The 18,385-nt window shown below is 44.7% G+C and overlaps 1 protein-coding gene and 1 long non-coding RNA gene across 4 annotated transcripts in view; both read right to left on the reverse strand.

Moving 5' to 3' along the window:
- The window catches only part of kdm2aa (lysine (K)-specific demethylase 2Aa), a 568,226-nt gene extending 563,264 nt beyond the window's left edge, over nucleotides 1-4,962 (reverse strand). For all 3 annotated transcript variants that reach the window (XM_077524205.1, XM_077524208.1, XM_077524204.1), the window contains exon 1: nucleotides 4,813-4,962. In XM_077524205.1, the coding sequence (XP_077380331.1) occupies nucleotides 4,813-4,818 (6 nt within the window). In that variant the 5' untranslated portion in view covers nucleotides 4,819-4,962. The remainder of the gene's footprint in view (nucleotides 1-4,812) is intronic.
- A 2,710-nt stretch (nucleotides 4,963-7,672) lies between these two features.
- Nucleotides 7,673-8,636, reverse strand: LOC144021244 (uncharacterized). Its single transcript, XR_013284081.1, has 3 exons — nucleotides 8,381-8,636; nucleotides 7,844-7,992; nucleotides 7,673-7,738 (listed from the first exon to the last, which is right to left on the reverse strand). It is a non-coding gene; the product is annotated as an uncharacterized LOC144021244 (long non-coding RNA).
- Between the last annotated feature and the right edge of the window lie 9,749 nt (nucleotides 8,637-18,385).

Genomic DNA, 18,385 nt, shown 5'->3' on the forward strand with positions numbered 1-18,385 from the left:
GTGAGCGAGCGAGCGAGTGAGTGAGTGAAAAAAAAAAATCTGTGCGTGCTTTCAAATTGCCGTGGGAGTGACGTCACACAGCTGACACGTTCGACCGGCCCAGTTTGCGACACGCCACCCCCAGCTCTGCGATTGGCTGGAGGGTTGTGAACACACTCTTTCCACTGAAACGTCCCGCTGTTTACAAAACAAAAACAAAATGGCAAAATACAGGCTGGGGGGGTGCGGGTTTAGGACAAACTCACCACCAGAAATGAAGACAAGCCCTGATCAGTAAATTAAGAAGTAGTTTGATTTTTAAATCCTGTATTTAAAAAGTGCCTTTTCCAGAGTGAAACCGGCATACTGGGACTTTAACTTCCTTACGCTAAATGTTTTAAAGTTTGCTGAATAATGTAGAATGTTTTAATATTGTCATTGTATGTTCTTTCTAGTAAATTGTGTACCCTGTTTTTATTTACTCTTCTTCCTCTCAATGTTAACTACTGTTTGTTGACACTTATGTGTTGCCTTTCCTTGCGTAAAGCTCATTGACTTGCCTTGTGTATGAAATGTGCTTTACAAATAAACTTGCCTTGCCTATACAACCATATTCGCGCCCAAAGTCCCCAATTTTATCTTTTTTGCAAACTTTGCAACGAGCCGAGTGCCTATCGCCTATCTACCTCATCCAACCAGCTCGAAAAGTCGGGAATTTCGCGCCAGTTCTTGTTGAACTGACATTTACCCATTTTCTTACAAATTGACTGACCACACTTTCCATTCTGACTAGCTAAAAATAATTGTCCACACTCTCCGTTCAGACAAGCTAACTGCAATATCTTGGCGGAAAGTCCGGAACGTAAACTTCAAATGTACAGTACCCGGTAATGCACAGAGTACCAAGCCACTTAATTAACAATGTTACACTCACACAAATAGCTAAGGGGCTTTGTAAGCCTGTGATCAGATCACTCTTGGATTAGCGATTGTTACTTTCAATGAGTTTCTTGCCTAGTTAAATAAAAGAAATGAAAAAAAAAAAAAGTTTTGATTAGCTTTATTCACTAGCATTTCATTGCCGGAGCTGTACAGTGTTCACACCTCTGGACGCGGCCGCTTCATTGACATTCGCACACTGGAGATAGGGGCTTTGCTTTGCTTCTACTTACATTATGGCAAAAGTCCTCTCAGAAAAAAACGGTTCAGCATCGCAATTAACTGGCCACCACTGTGCTAATATGCTTTGGCTAATATCAATACTGATGTCTTCTGTTGTTTTGGTACACTGTTCAACAAATGTACCAAAAACAAAAACGTGAATACATACCAACCCACGTCTGCCAAGTTCGTCGTTCACCACCATGCCAGTTTGTTTGTTTTTGTCCCGGTAGTGTTAGCTTAACATGTTGAGCTCGGGATGTCCGCGGACAGCAAAAACGAATCCCTCCCCCTCCTGTTGTCGTATCTCGAGGCAAAACAAGCCGCGGCTCGTCACATCTCACCAAACATCTCATTTGCACCGCCCCACGTACCTTCGCTCCCGCCCGCCAGATCTACATCGAACTACAATGCAAACGTACCCCCTCAAATGTCTCCTCACTTTGAGTACGCAAATAATAGAAACAACGCAACACGCACATTTTTTGTTCTTTTTCTTTCTTTCTACAGAGCCACTTCTCGGAATGTAAGGAGCGGATGTAAGAATTTTAGACGGGTAAGTTAAATTTTAGACCTAGGAAGAAAATATGTCTGATTTTTTTAAGACATTTTAGGCCTAAAATTTAACTTTATGAATTTTAGACTTTTTAAGACTTTTTTTTTTTTTTTTTTTTTTTTTAAGACCCCGCGGGAACCCTGTAATTTGCTATGGGATGCAAGCATCGGGAGCAATGGCGGAGCCAGAGGGGGGGCCGGGGTGGCACGTGCCCCTGCTGAAATGTGATTGGACCCAGCAGACACCAAATGATTGACATATCACGGCACCGGCGCAGTGACGTCGCACGCCTTGCCGATGCAGCCTGCCAGCATTTTTTTCAAGCAGACGCCTACTAATTGTTATGCCCCTCCTGAACAGTGGCTGGCGCTACTTACGACAAAGCATTATAATCCACCTCACTAGGAGTCTGGAGAAGGAGAATAATCTGTTTTAAGGAGCAGTCTCTTGAGTACCGAGAATGCATGTTGGTGTTTGGCTATATCATGTTTGTTTGCCTGTGAGACGTGAGTGACTGTTTAAAATAACTTTTATGTTCAGATTATGGGTGTCAAAATTGTCACATTATTATCTCGTTAACTTAAAGTGCCTTTAACGGCACTATTTTTTTTTAACGCTCGATTAACGACCGCTCCTTATTTGGAAAGCCTCTACTCAGGGAATTCTAGTCACCACGCAGTAGAAACGTCCACGTCAAAACTACCCAATAGAAAAGCACTGGAGCTAAAATACAGTGTTTAAGGGGCAGAATATAGGTGGAGGAGCCATTTGGACTGTGTCTCACCACTACCACCCGTGCCTTGCTTTGAAAGAACGCACTCGGTTAGCCGTTGCGTTCGCACCGAGCACCAAGAGGCGTCCATGGGCACTCTGAAACCCCTGTGAGAGTAAAGAGCCGAATGGACGCCGTCTTGACAGTTGGAGTGAGCCCAATCCTATTTATCTTTAAATGTGAGGCGTATTTTATTCAGCATCTCCACAAAATATCTCATCAAGATGAAAGTGAAACTACCGATGTGTTCGCTGTAACAGTAGAGCGGCCTCAGCTGCGTCTCGCATCCGAGAACTTAACAAAATAAAAGCGTCATTAAAAGGAGTCACTATAACACAATTTAGCAGTAATAAATTAAATTATACTGCCTAATGTGTGGGGATTGGCGTCAAGTTGTATTTTACAATTTTAAAATGTGCAGAAACTCGCAAGTTACTTATCGTTTAAAATTACAGAGCTATTAATATGAAAAGAACACATCGGTCGTTTCTGGTTCCTATGCAGTAAAGATTCGTCATTTTACAATGCACATCCTATTTCACTTAACAAAATAAAAGCCTAGCGCGAACGCATATATTTGTGGGGATTGTGTTGTATTTTACAGTTTTAAAAATGTGCATAATTTCACAAGTTACTTCATGTTAAAAATTAGGCAGCTCCTAATATGAAAAGAGAAATCCATTGAGCTTTCACTATTGTCTTACAAATGCAATTATACCATGTTGTAGTGACAGAAAAATGACCAAAACAAATCAGTCACGCTTTGGTTTGGTTTTACAGTACAGCACATATTTTATTTTTATTTTTTTTTTCTTGAATTGTTATGAAATTACTCTATCAATGAATTTTTAAATTCTTTTAATTGAATTGTGATGAAATTACTCTATCAATGACAAAAAAAAAAAAAAACATATTGAAATTGTACATTTTATTGTAAATATAGGTATAAATTGAGATATAAAATGTGCAATTAATGTGTGATTAATAGTCAGTTAATTATTGAAGTAATGCGATTAATTATGATTACAAATTTTAATCCACTGACACCTCTAGTTCAGATAGATTGTTTTGGACGGACATCAATAAGCAACGTAGTTTTGTGCAAGCTAAAAATAAGTATGTTGTTGTTGTTATGCAATACAATAGCACCCTCCAATGGTTGAAAGTTCAAACAGACACTAACTGACGTTTGCATTTACAGGTAGAAGTGGAGGATTTATTAACATTATTATTAATTAATCACATTAATAAATTATGTGGTTGTAAATGAAGTAGTAGTTGGAGTAATAAATTTATTTTTCCTAGGGTGTGTGGAAAATGAAGTTTGGCACTTCGACAGGATCTTTAGTCATACTGTAATACAAATTTGCATTATGTTCATATTATAATGTTATGTTGATAAAAGTACTGTAATTGCATGAATACAGTATCTGCATGTGCGTGCAAGTTCATTCAAGTTAAACAGTGCTGAATTATTATTTTTTTGTACATTTTATACATTCTTAATAAACGGCACATTATGTGCAAAAATCTTCCCTGTGCTTAATATGTACTTAAAAATATTTGAACTTCGATAGAGACTCCGATTGAAATAAATTTTCATGAAAACAAATTTGGCATCATCTTTGGATGAAGTATCCTTTGCCCCCCCCCCCTCTGGCCCCCCTATTTATAAAAGTCTGGCTCCGCCACTGTTCGGGAGGCGCAGCGGGAGCTAAGCGATGACATCAGCTGGAAGGGTCTCTATATACCCAATGTACAATTAACTTCACCTAGGTCATGCAGGCGACCAGTTTTGTCGTGTACTTTGCATATCGCCTGAAGACAGTTGAGCTGAGCTAAATGGGGTATATGCCACGTACGAGGCGGGACTGTTTTTGCACATCAGTTTGGTTCCGGTTCGGTTTCCGACGTCTGGGTTGCGTCAAAATACTTGTGCTTCGGCACTTTGTGCCCCTCGGAACCAAATTGATGTGCAAAATCACGTCCCGCCTTTTCCGTGGCATATACCTCATAAAACTAAGCTGTACTACACCCGCGTACGTTTAAGGCTTAAACGTACAATCCCGACCCTAATGACTTCGACAAACTGTGATCGTTATCCAGTTGAGCTGAGCTAAATAAAGCTAAGCTGTACCACACCCGCGACCGTCTAAATATCCCTTAAACGTACAATAATTACGACCATATGACTTCGACAAACTGTGACTGTTATCCAGCTACACAATCAACCATAGAAATATCACATCACCAAAAAAGTGCAACGTCCTCATTTCTCAGTATTTCAAATTATGCTCCAATGTATTGTAGAGCGCGGTAAAATATAATGTTTGAATATTCTTACCCCCATGTCTCACGGGTTACGATGTGTTCCTTCCTTTCTTTCTTTCTTTCTTTCTTTCTTTCTTTCTTTCTTTCTTTCTGTAATTTTTCTTCTTCGTCTTTGTCGTCGTCGTCTTCTTCTTCTTCTTCTTCTTCTTCTTCTTCTTCTTCGTCGTCGTCTTCTTCGTCGTCGTCTTCTTCGTCGTCGTCTTCTTCGTCGTCGTCGTCTTCTTCGTCGTCGTCGTCTTCTTCTCTGTTTTTTTAAATTGTATTTATTTTGCTTTATTGAAGCAAGAATTAGTACAGATCAGTATAATGATTTAAACAAAAATAAACATATATCAGTATAATCATGTACAACACAAAACAAAAACAACACTACTAAAGAAAAAAACAAAACAATAATGCCAGGGGTTTCATGTACGTTCAAATAATTTAGAATTTTTTTACGAATATTGATAGTTTTCAGAGCCTTCTTGTTATGAGAGACATTTATAAGTCTAATATAGGTGAGAATATCAATGTGGAAGTGTGTGAAGTTAGGTTTTGATTTCCATACTTGTATTTATGAATAATATTTTTTTTTTACCATAAGTATTAACAGATTAATAATAAAAAATATATCTTCATTAACATACTTCCTAAAAAAACAAAACACTATATTATCCCATTTCAACAAAAAGTCTCTATATAGATGCCAACGTGTCAGCTGCGTGACGTCACTCCCGTGGCAATTTGAAAGCACGGACGATTATTATATTTTTTTTCACTCACTCACTCACTCACTCACTCACTCACTCACTCACTCACTCACTCACTCACTCACAGAAGCTTACATGTGTGAATGAGTGAGTGAAAACAAAAATCAATTCGTGCTGTCAAGTTGCCGTGGGAGTGATGTCACGCAGCCGACAAATAACTTCCTATGGAAGAACCGTACACATTATAGGTCTCAATGTACTGGACTTTACTACATTACATAATACATTTAAAGCTAATTAATTTATTAAAAATCCTTTTTCAGTTTGGACAAAATCACCACCAGAAATTAAGAGAAGCCCAGATCTGTAAATTGAGAAGTTGTTTGTTTGTTTGTTTGTTTAAATTCTGTATTTAAAAAATGCCTTTTCCAGAGTGAAACCGACAGACTGGGCCTTTAATAACTCCCCTGTACATGCACCAAAAAATCCCAAATTTCACATGGATTTACTTTTTATTTTTAGGGCCCGAGCAGCGACTGCTGAAAGGTCCCTATTGTTCCTGAAGGAATTCTTATTATTATTCTTCGTTATTATTATTCTCAGCAAAGAATCACATTTTTGAAACACTAAACGTGAACGAAAACTCACCAAACTTTACACACACATCGGGCGTGGCGAAAAATTTGATATTTTAAAATCGACATGCATGATAACAGAAAAAAGGCTACTCCTCCTACAGAGTTTATCCAATCATCTTCAAACTTGGTGTGATTCATCTTAAAGACCAAATGTGAAGTAATTTCATGAAATACCATATAGGGTCACAATAGAAGCATTGAAACACTGTCCAACAAATAAAGTATGAAAAAATAATTTATGTTATATATTTGACGAAATAATCGCTTTTCCGAAGTTTGAGCTTGTCGGGCGACAAACCCGGAAGTGATACGTCACACCGGGAACAGCGATGGCAGCGCTCCATGCAGACGCTATAGAAAGCCACTCAAACGTCGATTCAGACAGCGATATCAGCGATAGTTTGAGCGAAAATGAGGAGAACCAAGTTTTTGAAGAGTTGGAGGAAGAGGAGGAGGTTGGTATTTTATACGTTGGACCTTACATGTACGAGCCAGATGCTAATCAGGATGCTGATAGTGCGCCCAGACGACCTGACATGGAATGGAGACAAGACTCGTCGAGATTACAAGATTGGTAAGATATATGTAGGCAGTGGTATTTTTTTTATTTATTTGAAGATGCCAGCATTTGGACATAATTTTATATTTTTGTCTGACGTTTTAAAAAAAAATAATAATAATCGGACTTTATGTTCAAGCAGTTACTCAGTACTTGAGTATTCTTTTCAGCAATGTTTTTTTTTACTTGTACTTGAGAGATTTATCAATGACTATTTCTTACTTTTATACATGATTCAGTCCACGTACTTGTATATTTTGAAACAAATGTTTTCATAAACAGAATTATTGACTGATTGGTATAGCAATACACTTGTTCAATAACATTTCTGTTCATGGTGTCATCGCTCGGTATTTTACTATTTATTTATTTTTTTTAAATTTCAGGTGTACTTGTGGTAATTGCCAGCAAATGCCTACAGATGTAGAATGTGTTTGCTGCCATGAAATTCAAAAAGTAGTGACTGTACGTCTACAAGGAGAGGAACACTTCAATCAGGTACTGGACTGCATCACTGATCATCCTGGATTCAATGCTGTGTGCCTGGACCCATATGGATTACAGGTAGCATGGATGACCTACAAGCAACAGTACAGAGGCAAGGCATTTGATGGGCCACAGGATGCCAAGTATAGACATATTGCCTACAGACAATTTGTGCGCTGGTGCTGGAAGTTTCTTGGTCTGGACAACCGTGTTGTCCTTCCAGCATGTGCAGTGTCTTGTATCAGGGCACATTTTCCACCACCAGGAGAAGAGGAGTCAGCTTTATTCAAAGGGTTTCGTGTTTCACAGAGAAATGTTCCAGAACTGTGATTTGGACTAGTTACATCATAATAAAAATAAACAAATGAGGACAACTTAATACAAGGGATGTGATTCTTTATTTTCTGAGGAATCTCGTATGGTGCTCAGCAATAACATTAGATTTTTCAGGTCTGTTCACTGCTGCTGTAAGAAATTGTGGGTCGACGACCACATCACCGGTCCTGTACTTATTTGGAATGTCAATCAGTTTCATCACCTCTGAAAGGCAGTCATTCACATAGTCTGCAAAAAAAGAAAAAAAAAATTGGGATGATAAATATTTGGGCGACATACATACTTACACTAAGTAATGCATCTGCCTGGAATTGTTTTTGTTTCATAACTTACCATAAGTTGCATCCACCAATATCTTTCTCAGAGAATAGCCACCACTCTTATATTTGGGATAAACGATGCAGTAGGAGTGTATTCCTTCCTTCGTCACTTTCTGTGGTCTCCCAGCATTTTCATTATAATGCATAGCAGCGAGAATGATTCTGGAATTGAACAAAAATTGCCTTATTAACAAATTGTCACATTGTGATGAAATAGCTTTATATCTCAAAGTTCTACATTTCATCCTTATGTTCTACTAGTCATGGACAAATCACACTTGAAGAAGCACATTATATATATATATATATATATATATATATATATATATATATATTTATTTATTTATTTATTTTTTCTCGATTCTTTGAGATGGCATTTTTGGTTGAACAGATGCAGTGGAAATTTAATAAATTTCCATTGCACTAGCTGTTATGTTTAAGCCATGAGCACCATCTAGAGGAGCCTCAAAGCAAGTGCTTCATTACGTTACTTTCCCCCCTCATCACTATAGTCTCCATTTCATACATATCAAAGTTTTCTTAAACGCACCTGCTTTTCATTCCTTTGTACGAAAAGTTGTACATCTTTGGGGCAAAGTGATTCACCACACTGTGAAAAGCTTCCACACCACTGGTCTGTCCGAGGTGAGACATCTTCATGACATCGTTGACAAACATGGTCTTTGTCAGGAGTTCCACCACTGCGACATTGACTTCGGTACCTTCAAATGAATTTCATTTCCTTAATTAGTTATAAATGTTAGTTGGCGTGTTACAGATGTTTGGTTGTTCTACAGCAGGGGTGTCAAACTCATGCTAGCTCAGGGGCCGCATGGAGGAAAATATATTATCAAGTGGGCCGAATCGGGAAAATAACGGTACATAACTTAAAAACAATTGCCATAATTGATACACATATTTTCGTGGACCAGCCCTAAATTACGGAGCTCATCTGTAATCATATTGTTCCGAAAAATAAGACGGATGTGTCATGTTTCGGTTTTTTGGGTTGGGTTTTTGTTTTATTTTGGTGAGTGTTGGTTGTTGGTGTTCCGGTCTTCTTCCCCAGTCTCGTTATGTTAACCTTGTCCACCTGCTTGTGTCTTCCCTTCCTGGTGTGTATTGCTGATTGATTCCCCCTCCCTGCTGTGTCTCCCAGGTGTGTCCTGTTATTGTCATTAGTGTTGGTATAAGGGAGTGGTTTTTGTCTCACGCGGGTGTGGGAGCATTGTTTTGCTGTTGTCTGCATGCTTTGTCACAGTGGTGTCTTCTGACCAAGTTTGCCAAGTCTTCTATGCTAAGTTTGCCAAGTCTTCTATGCTAAGTTTGCCAAGTCTTCTATGCTAAGTTTGCCAAGTCTTCCACCCCAAGTCTACTAAGTCTTCCACGCCAAGTCTACTAAGTCTTTCCAAGTCAGCCACGCCAAGCCTTCAACGTCAGCCACGCCAAGCCTTCAACGTCAGCCACGCCAAGCCTTCAACGTCAGCCACGCCAAGTCTTCAACATCAGCCACGCCAAGTCTTCAACGTCAGCCACGCCAAGTCTTCAACGTCAGCCACGCCAAGTCTTCAACGTCAGCCACGCCGAGTCTTCAACGTCAGCCACGCCGAGTCTTCAACGTCAGCCACGCCGAGTCTTCAACGTCAGCCACGCCAAGTCACGTCAAGTCTTCCACGTCACACCAAGTCTTCCACGTCACGCCAAGTCTTCTGCATCACGCCAAGTCTTCTGCATCACGCCAAGTCTTCTGCATCACGCCAAGTCTTCTGCATCACGCCAAGTCTTCTGCATCACGCCAAGTCACGTCAAGTCATCCACGTCACGCCAAGTCTTCAAGGTCTTATACGTCATCCACGTCACACCAAGTCTTCAAAGTCTTCCAAGCCTTCCAAGTCTTCCACGTCACGCCAAGTCTTCTGCATCACGCCAAGTCTTCTGCATCACGCCAAGTCTTCTGCATCACGCCAAGTCTTCTGCATCACGCCAAGTCTTCTGCATCACGCCAAGTCTTCTGCATCACGCCAAGTCTTCTGCATCACGCCAAGTCTTCTGCATCACGCCAAGTCTTCTGCATCACGCCAAGTCTTCTGCCTCACGCCAAGTCTCTGCCTCACGCCAAGTCTCTGCCTCACGCCAAGTCTCTGTCTCACGCCAAGTCTCTGTCTCACGCCAAGTCTCTGTCTCACGCCAAGTCTCTGTCTCACGCCAAGTCTCTGCCTCACGCCAAGTCTCTGCCTCACGCCAAGTCTCTGCCTCACGCCAAGTCTCTGCCTCACGCCAAGTCTCTGCCTCACGCCAAGTCTCTGCCTCACGCCAAGTCTCTGCATCACGCAACGCCAAGTCCTCGCCATGATCTGGGTACACGTCCAGCCCAGTCTTCTCCACTTCAGTCTCGTCCAGTCCTTCCCCACCACAGTCAATAAAGTCATTCTAGTTGCTGTCATTCCACTTCTCCCTGCCTGTTTATTCCGCCTCTGGGTCCGTCCATCATACCCCGCACGTGACAGAATGCTCCCACCAACCCGGACCCAGCGGAGGTTCCAAGTCCCCGTTCCGGCTCCGCGCCGGATTCAGGACCCCGTTCCGGCTCCGCGCCGGATTCAGGACCCCGTTCCGGCTCCGCGCCGGATTCAGGACCCCGTTCCGGCTCCGCGCCGGCCTCAGGACCCCGTTCCGGCTCCGCGCCGGCCTCAGGACCCCGTTCCGGCTCCGCGCCGGCCTCAGGACCCCGTTCCGGCTCCGCGCCGGCCTCAGGACCCCGTTCCGGCTCCGCGCCGGCCTCAGGACCCCGTTCCGGCTCCGCGCCGGCCTCAGGACCCCGTTCCGGCTCCCCGCCGGCCTCAGGACCCCGTTCCGGCGCCCCGCCGGCTCCAGGCCCTCGTCCTGGCACCTCGGCAGCCCAAGAATGCCACGCCTGTGCCGCTTCAGCCCCTGGCCTCTTTGCCTGTGCCGCTGCTGCCGCTTCAGCCCCTGGCCACTTCGTCGCTGCCGGTCCCGGATGCAACGCCTGTGCCGCTGCCGCCGCAGCCCCAGGCCGCTTCGCCTGCGCCGCTGCCGCCGCAGCCCCAGGCCGCTTCGCCTGCGCCGCTGCCGGCGCAGCCCCAGGCCGCTTCGCCTGCGCCGCTGCCGCCGCAGCCCCAGGCCGCTTCGCCTGCGCCGCCGCAGCCCCAGGCCGCTTCGCCTGCGCCGCTGCCGCCGCAGCCCCAGGCCGCTTCGCCTGCGCCGCTGCCGCCGCAGCCCCTGGCCGCTTCGCCTGAGCCGCTGCCGCCGCAGCCCCTGGCCGCTTCGCCTGCGCCGCTGCCGCCGCAGCCCCTGGCCGCTTCGCCTGCGCCGCTGCCGCCGCAGCCCCTGGCCGCTTCGCCTGCGCCGCTGCCGCCGCAGCCCCTGGCCGCTTCGCCTGCGCCGCTGCCGCCGCAGCCCCTGGCCGCTTCGCCTGCGCCGCTGCCTCCGCAGCCCCTGGCCGCAACGCCTGCGCCGCTGCCTCCGCAGCCCCTGGCCGCAACGCCTGCGCCGCTGCCTCCGCAGCCCCTGGCCGCAACGCCTGTGCCGCTGCCTCCGCAGCCCCTGGCCGCAGCGCCTGTGCAGCCTAAGCCCCTGGCGTCTCAGGTCCCCTCGACGCGGCCAATTGGCATCTCAGGTCCCCTCGTCATGGCAGAGTTGCCGCCTTCTCCCGCTTCCTTATCTCTGCCCCAAGTCAAGTCTCAAGTTTCCTCGTCACAGCCCCAGCCAAAGTCTCAAGTTTCCTCGTCTTTGCCCCAGGTCAAATCCCCAGCTTCCTCGTCTCTGCCCCAGGTCAAATCCCCAGCTTCCTCGTCTCTGCCCCAGGTCAAATCCCCAGCGTCCTCGTCTCTGCCCCAGGTCAAATCCCCAGCGTCCTCGTCTCTGCCCCAGGTCAAATCCCCAGCTTCCTCGTCTCTGCCCCAGGTCAAATCCCCAGCGTCCTCGTCTCTGCCCCGATCAAAGTCTCCGGGCCTGGTGTCCGCCCCAAGCAGTGCGGTCATGGTGGCCGATCCGGGACCTAGCGCCAGGCGTCGCAGAAGACGGGCCCACCACGGGGACCGGCCCTTGGCGGAGCCACCCCAGTTTCAGCCCTCTGGGCCGATGATTTTGCCTCCTCCTGGGCCACCCCCGGATGCGGAGTTCATGGCATTGTGTGAGGCCGTTTTTCGCCCCCTTGTGTCCTCCTATTCCTACCCTGGTTGAGGGCTGTGTTTTGCTCCCGTTCCCGTCCCCGCCCTCCCCTTTTTTTGGCTTGTTTTGTGTTTGGGACGTCTGGGAGCCGTCCCTTGGTGGAGGGGTACTGTCATGTTTCGGTTTTTTGGGTTGGGTTTTTGTTTTATTTTGGTGAGTGTTGGTTGTTGGTGTTCCGGTCTTCTTCCCCAGTCTCGTTATGTTAACCTTGTCCACCTGCTTGTGTCTTCCCTTCCTGGTGTGTATTGCTGATTGATTCCCCCTCCCTGCTGTGTCTCCCAGGTGTGTCCTGTTATTGTCATTAGTGTTGGTATAAGGGAGTGGTTTTTGTCTCACGCGGGTGTGGGAGCATTGTTTTGCTGTTGTCTGCATGCTTTGTCACAGTGGTGTCTTCTGACCAAGTTTGCCAAGTCTTCTATGCTAAGTTTGCCAAGTCTTCTATGCTAAGTTTGCCAAGTCTTCTATGCTAAGTTTGCCAAGTCTTCTATGCTAAGTTTGCCAAGTCTTCCACCCCAAGTCTACTAAGTCTTCCACGCCAAGTCTACTAAGTCTTTCCAAGTCAGCCACGCCAAGCCTTCAACGTCAGCCACGCCAAGCCTTCAACGTCAGCCACGCCAAGCCTTCAACGTCAGCCACGCCAAGTCTTCAACGTCAGCCACGCCAAGTCTTCAACGTCAGCCACGCCAAGTCTTCAACGTCAACCACGCCAAGTCTTCAACGTCAACCACGCCAAGTCTTCAACGTCAGCCACGCCGAGTCTTCAACGTCAGCCACGCCGAGTCTTCAACGTCAGCCACGCCGAGTCTTCAACGTCAGCCACGCCGAGTCTTCAACGTCAGCCACGCCAAGTCACGTCAAGTCATCCACGTCACACCAAGTCTTCCACGTCACGCCAAGTCTTCTGCATCACGCCAAGTCTTCTGCATCACGCCAAGTCTTCTGCATCACGCCAAGTCTTCTGCATCACGCCAAGTCTTCTGCATCACGCCAAGTCTTCTGCATCACGCCAAGTCACGTCAAGTCATCCACGTCACGCCAAGTCTTCAAGGTCTTATACGTCATCCACGTCACACCAAGTCTTCAAAGTCTTCCAAGCCTTCCAAGTCTTCCACGTCACGCCAAGTCTTCTGCATCACGCCAAGTCTTCTGCATCACGCCAAGTCTTCTGCATCACGCCAAGTCTTCTGCATCACGCCAAGTCTTCTGCATCACGCCAAGTCTTCTGCATCACGCCAAGTCTTCTGCATCACGCCAAGTCTTCTGCCTCACGCCAAGTCTTCTGCCTCACGCCAAGTCTTCTGCCTCACGCCAAGTCTTCTGCCTCACGCCAAGTCTTCTGCCTCACGCCAAGTCTTCTGCCTCACGCCAAGTCTTCTGCCTCACGCCAAGTCTTCTGCCTCACGCCAAGTCTCTGCCTCACGCCAAGTCTTCTGCCTCACGCCAAGTCTTCTGCCTCACGCCAAGTCTTCTGCCTCACGCCAAGTCTTCTGCCTCACGCCAAGTCTTCTGCCTCACGCCAAGTCTCTGCCTCACGCCAAGTCTCTGCCTCACGCCAAGTCTCTGCCTCACGCCAAGTCTCTGCATCACGCAACGCCAAGTCCTCGCCATGATCTGGGTACACGTCCAGCCCAGTCTTCTCCACTTCAGTCTCGTCCAGTCCTTCCCCACCACAGTCAATAAAGTCATTCTAGTTGCTGTCATTCCACTTCTCCCTGCCTGTTTATTCCGCCTCTGGGTCCGTCCATCATACCCCGCACGTGACAGGATGCAAATGGAATGCGGCAACACTTTGCCGGTATACATTCCGGACGTGTTAAATTGACCCGTTTTCAATATATATTGTTCCCAGAATGCATTGCATGGGTGTTAATAATGTTATAAGCACGTTAATCCTTGTCATATCTATTTGTTTGTTTGTGTTACCAGTAATTTAACACATTTATGTCTGTGAATGATTTAAAAAAAAAAAAAAAAAAAGTTTAAGTTGAGTGCAAAATAAAGACATCCAGGATGATGATTCCCCGTTCAAGTTGCATTACTCATCTGAGGACTGCTTGTGAAATTACAAATTTGTATGTTTTGATTGTGGCTGGCTGATTAATTAGACATTACATTCTTTTTATTTATTTTTTTTAACTTTACAAAATCAACTCGCGGGCCGGATTAAACCCACATGCGGGCCTGATCCGGCCCGCGGGCCGTAAGTTTGACACCCCTGTTCTACAGATACAAGGTATGACAATATTTCTATGTGTTGACCGTCCCTTTCCATGTCACTCTCCTCTTCACTATCTGTGTCAACCAGTGACATACAGGCTTTTTTCCTTTTGGGTTCTGTTTGGCCCAAGTTGCATTGTATACCAATGGACCGGTAATTTGCCCTCTTCTTGCATTTCTCACATGGAGGACAATACTTCAATGTCTGCATCACTGAACAAATTGAAAAGATAAACATGTTTTATAATCAACGTATGTATATGATTATCACTAATGGCAGTCATTGTTTCAGTGACCACCATTTCAATGTCTGTATCACGGCCATCCAACACATTTGAATCATGCAAGTACATAGTGACTAAAACAACTCCACCTAACTTACTTTTATCCACATTATGTGGTGGCATAACTTCATCATCTTCGCTGTTAGAACAGGATTCATCCTGCAATAACTGACCCTCGTAATCAGCCATTTCTTGTTCAGAGGCAGCTGCAGAGGTGATAGCCTCAGCTACGGCTCGCTTCCTTTCTCGGTTAGCTGCTGCTGCACGCTGGGCAGGTGGATTTTGAATCTGCTGCTGGTCTTGTGGAGGCAGGTGAATTGTTGGGACAGCAGTTGTATTGAGCAATAACCTGCAGAAACATAAGGTGACACTAAAAATATGCGTCGCTCATAAAACCTATAAAACCAACCAGCATTTAAATATATAATTAAAAAAAAATACTATCACATTTCATCTAACCCTGCCTTACCAAATATTTAATTATTTAATGACTCATAAAATGCAGTACGATTGACATATGATTGGCAGTTTTTCAAAAGGACGTGTTATGTTCTTTCATCAACAAAGCAATGCTGCCAACCTATTGAAATTTACTTCCAGAACAATTTGTCTCACTGCCATTATTACTCATCGTTGATATGAAAAGCACCGAGACGTTAGCTTTCGGTTAACGTCGCTAGCTTCTACTGTTCATTCCACAACTGTTGGAAGCTCTGCTTTGTCAAAGTCATCAGTGATCTATCCAAAAATTCCACGTGTTTTCAAAATAATTGTAATCACTTACTTTTTTGCAAATCCTTTATCATAAGCAGACTGGTTGGGGAAGCAGTCATCTTCGAAGTGTTTGTAACACAGAACACTCTTCGACGATGGCGTGAAATTCATTCGCTTCGCGCGAACGAAAGTTGTCCATTTACGTGCCCTGTTATCTTTTGGCCACTCGTACAACTTTTCTTTAGCTTGAGAACAATACATCGCCACACATCGTCGAGTCATCTTACCGAGTAGCAATGCAAACAATGCAGTTCAATGGCCGACTTCTCTCGCAACTTCCCTATTGTTTTTGAAGGAATTCTTATTAGGGCCCGAGCAGCGACCGCTGCGAGGTCCCTATTGTTCCTGAAGGAATTCTTATTATTATTATTCTTTTTATTAGGGCCCGAGCAGCGACCGCTGCGAGGTCCCTATTGTTCCTGAAGGAATTCTTATTAGGGCCCGGGCAGCGGCGGCGGCGGTGCCGCTGCAAGGCCCAATTGTTTTTGTTGGAATTCTTCTTATTAGGGCCCGAGCAGCGGCGGCACCGGCGGCGGTGCCGCTGCGAGGCCCTATTGTTTTTGTAGGAATTCTTCTTATTATTATTATTCTTATTAGGGCACGAGCAGCGGCGGCGGCGGTGCTGCTGCGAGGCCCCATTGTTTTTGAAGGAATTCTTATTATTCTTTTTCTTTGTTAGGGCCCAAGCAGCGGCGGCGGCGGTGCCGCTGCGAGGCCCTATTGTTTTTTAAGGAATTCTTCTTATTATTATTATTATTAGGGCCCGAGCAGCGACCGCTGCGAGGTCCCTATTGTTTTTGTAAAAATTATTATTATTATTATTATTAGGGCCCGAGCAGCGACCGCTGCGAGGTCCCTATTGTTTTTCGTTCGAGAGGTCCCTATTGTTTTTCGTTCGAATTATTATTATTATTATTATTATTATTATTAGGGCCCGAGCAGCGACCGCTGCGAGGTCCCTATTGTTTTTGTAAAAATTATTATTATTAGGGCCCGAGCAGCGACCGCTGCGAGGTCCCTCTTGTTTTTGTAAGAATTATTAGGGCCCGAGCAGCGACCGCTGCGAGGTCCCTATTGTTTTTGTAAAAATTATTATTATTATTAGGGCCCGAGCAGCGACCGCTGCGAGGTCCCTCTTGTTTTTGTAAGAATTATTATTATTATTATTAGGGCCCGAGCAGCGACCGCTGCGAGGTCCCTATTGTTTTTGTAAAAATTATTATTATTAGGGCCCGAGCAGCGACCGCTGCGAGGTCCCTATTGTTTTTGTAAAAATTATTATTATTATTATTATTATTATTATTATTATTATTATTATTATTATTCTTTATTCTCCGCAAACAATCGCGATTTTGGGTACCTAAATATTCACGAAAACTCACCGAACTTTGCACACTCCTCAGGCCCGGCGAAAAATTTGATATTATTAAGTCGTCATAACAATGCGACTCGATAGCGCCCCCTAGCGTAGAAAAATAAAAACCAAGCCCGACACGTTTGAGCTAGAGCAACAAAAATTGGCAGGCACGTGTAGCACCCCGAGACGCACAAAAAAGTCTATTGGGACCATGTAGCTAAAATGTACAGGAAGTGAGCTATGAATTTTTTTATGTCCAATTTTGGCCTATTTTGGCACATTCACTGTGGTCATGCTTTTTCCCCCTTTGCAAACATTTTTCATCCAATTGACTTCAAACTTGGCATTTATCATCTCAAGACCTGAGAGAACAACTGGGCAAAACATCTTGCCTTTTTGAAATACTATATGACGGGGGCGGGGCATCAAATATTGCCTTTAAAATTTCATTTGTCCAGAAAGAGCAAATGCTTAATAACTCCCATGTTCAAGCTCCAAAAAATCTCAAACTTCTCAGGCAACGGAATAGTCACGGCCTGAAAACATCTATATGATAAAATTCAGTTATACATATAGCGCCACCTAGTGGTTACAATAAATGTCATACTTTACGTTTTTAGCTACTGTGCTGAGCTTGTTGAAGGGATCCATTTGAAAATTGGTCAGAAAAGCCTTAAGATTTTGATCATGCCCCACACCGAATATTGTAACTTTTCGCCAAAGGGCGTGGCCGCTACGGTGACGCAAAGTCTGAAGATTTTTCTTGAAAATAAAAGCTGCATTAACTTGACCGAGATGATCCTATCTTCTCAAAATTTCACACATTTGATGAGAGTCCAGCCCTAAAGACATCTACTGACTTATATTTCATCTAACTGATAGCGCCACCTAGTGGCAATTTTTTTTCTTACGAATTTTCTTTTACGTTTTTCTCCAAACACGTTAACTGGACCTACCTCATATTTGCTCAGATGAGGGTTTCGGCCTTCATGATGTCACAACACGAAGTTTGTGAGTTTTCGCGAATTGCTGTGGGTGTGGCTAAGCGCTGTTCGCCAAGAAAACAACGCCAGTTTTGAGGGTCTAAACATGCACAGAAACTCATGAAACTTGGCACACACATCTGGCCTGGTAAAATAAGCAATATTTTATTGTTGATTGTGCTATTTTTACAAAAATGACTCAATAGCGCCCCCGAGAAGTTTTTAACGAAGCAGCCCCGGTTGTATGTTTAAGCAAGAACGACGAATATTTTTAGGTGTATGAGGGAGCCCAAGACCTACAAAAAAGTCTCTTGGACCCATATGCTAAAATGAACAGGAAGTTAGCTACGAATTTTTGAATGTCCCATTTTTGACTATTTTTGCACATTCACAGGGGGCAGACTTTTGCCCACTTCTCCTACACGTTTCATCTGACTGAGTTAAGACTTGACCTGGACCATGTCAAGACCTGAGCCAACGACAGGGGGAAAAATCTTGACCTTTCCAAATACTATATGATGAAGGCGGGGCATCAAAATTTGTGTTTCACACTGAAAAAGGATATGCTTAATAACTCCCCGGTACATGCTCCAAAAAATCCCAAACTTGACATGTATGTTTATCGTCAAGGCCTGAAGCTATCTCTATGACAACATTCAGTTATATATGCAGCGCCACCTAGCCCTTGAGGCATAAAAAAAAAATACCCCACATACGGTATTTTGTACAAAAAATGTAAACTCATTCTA

Source organism: Festucalex cinctus, chromosome 6, assembly GCF_051991245.1.
Source record: "Festucalex cinctus isolate MCC-2025b chromosome 6, RoL_Fcin_1.0, whole genome shotgun sequence".
In the NCBI taxonomy this organism is placed as follows: domain Eukaryota; kingdom Metazoa; phylum Chordata; class Actinopteri; order Syngnathiformes; family Syngnathidae; genus Festucalex; species Festucalex cinctus.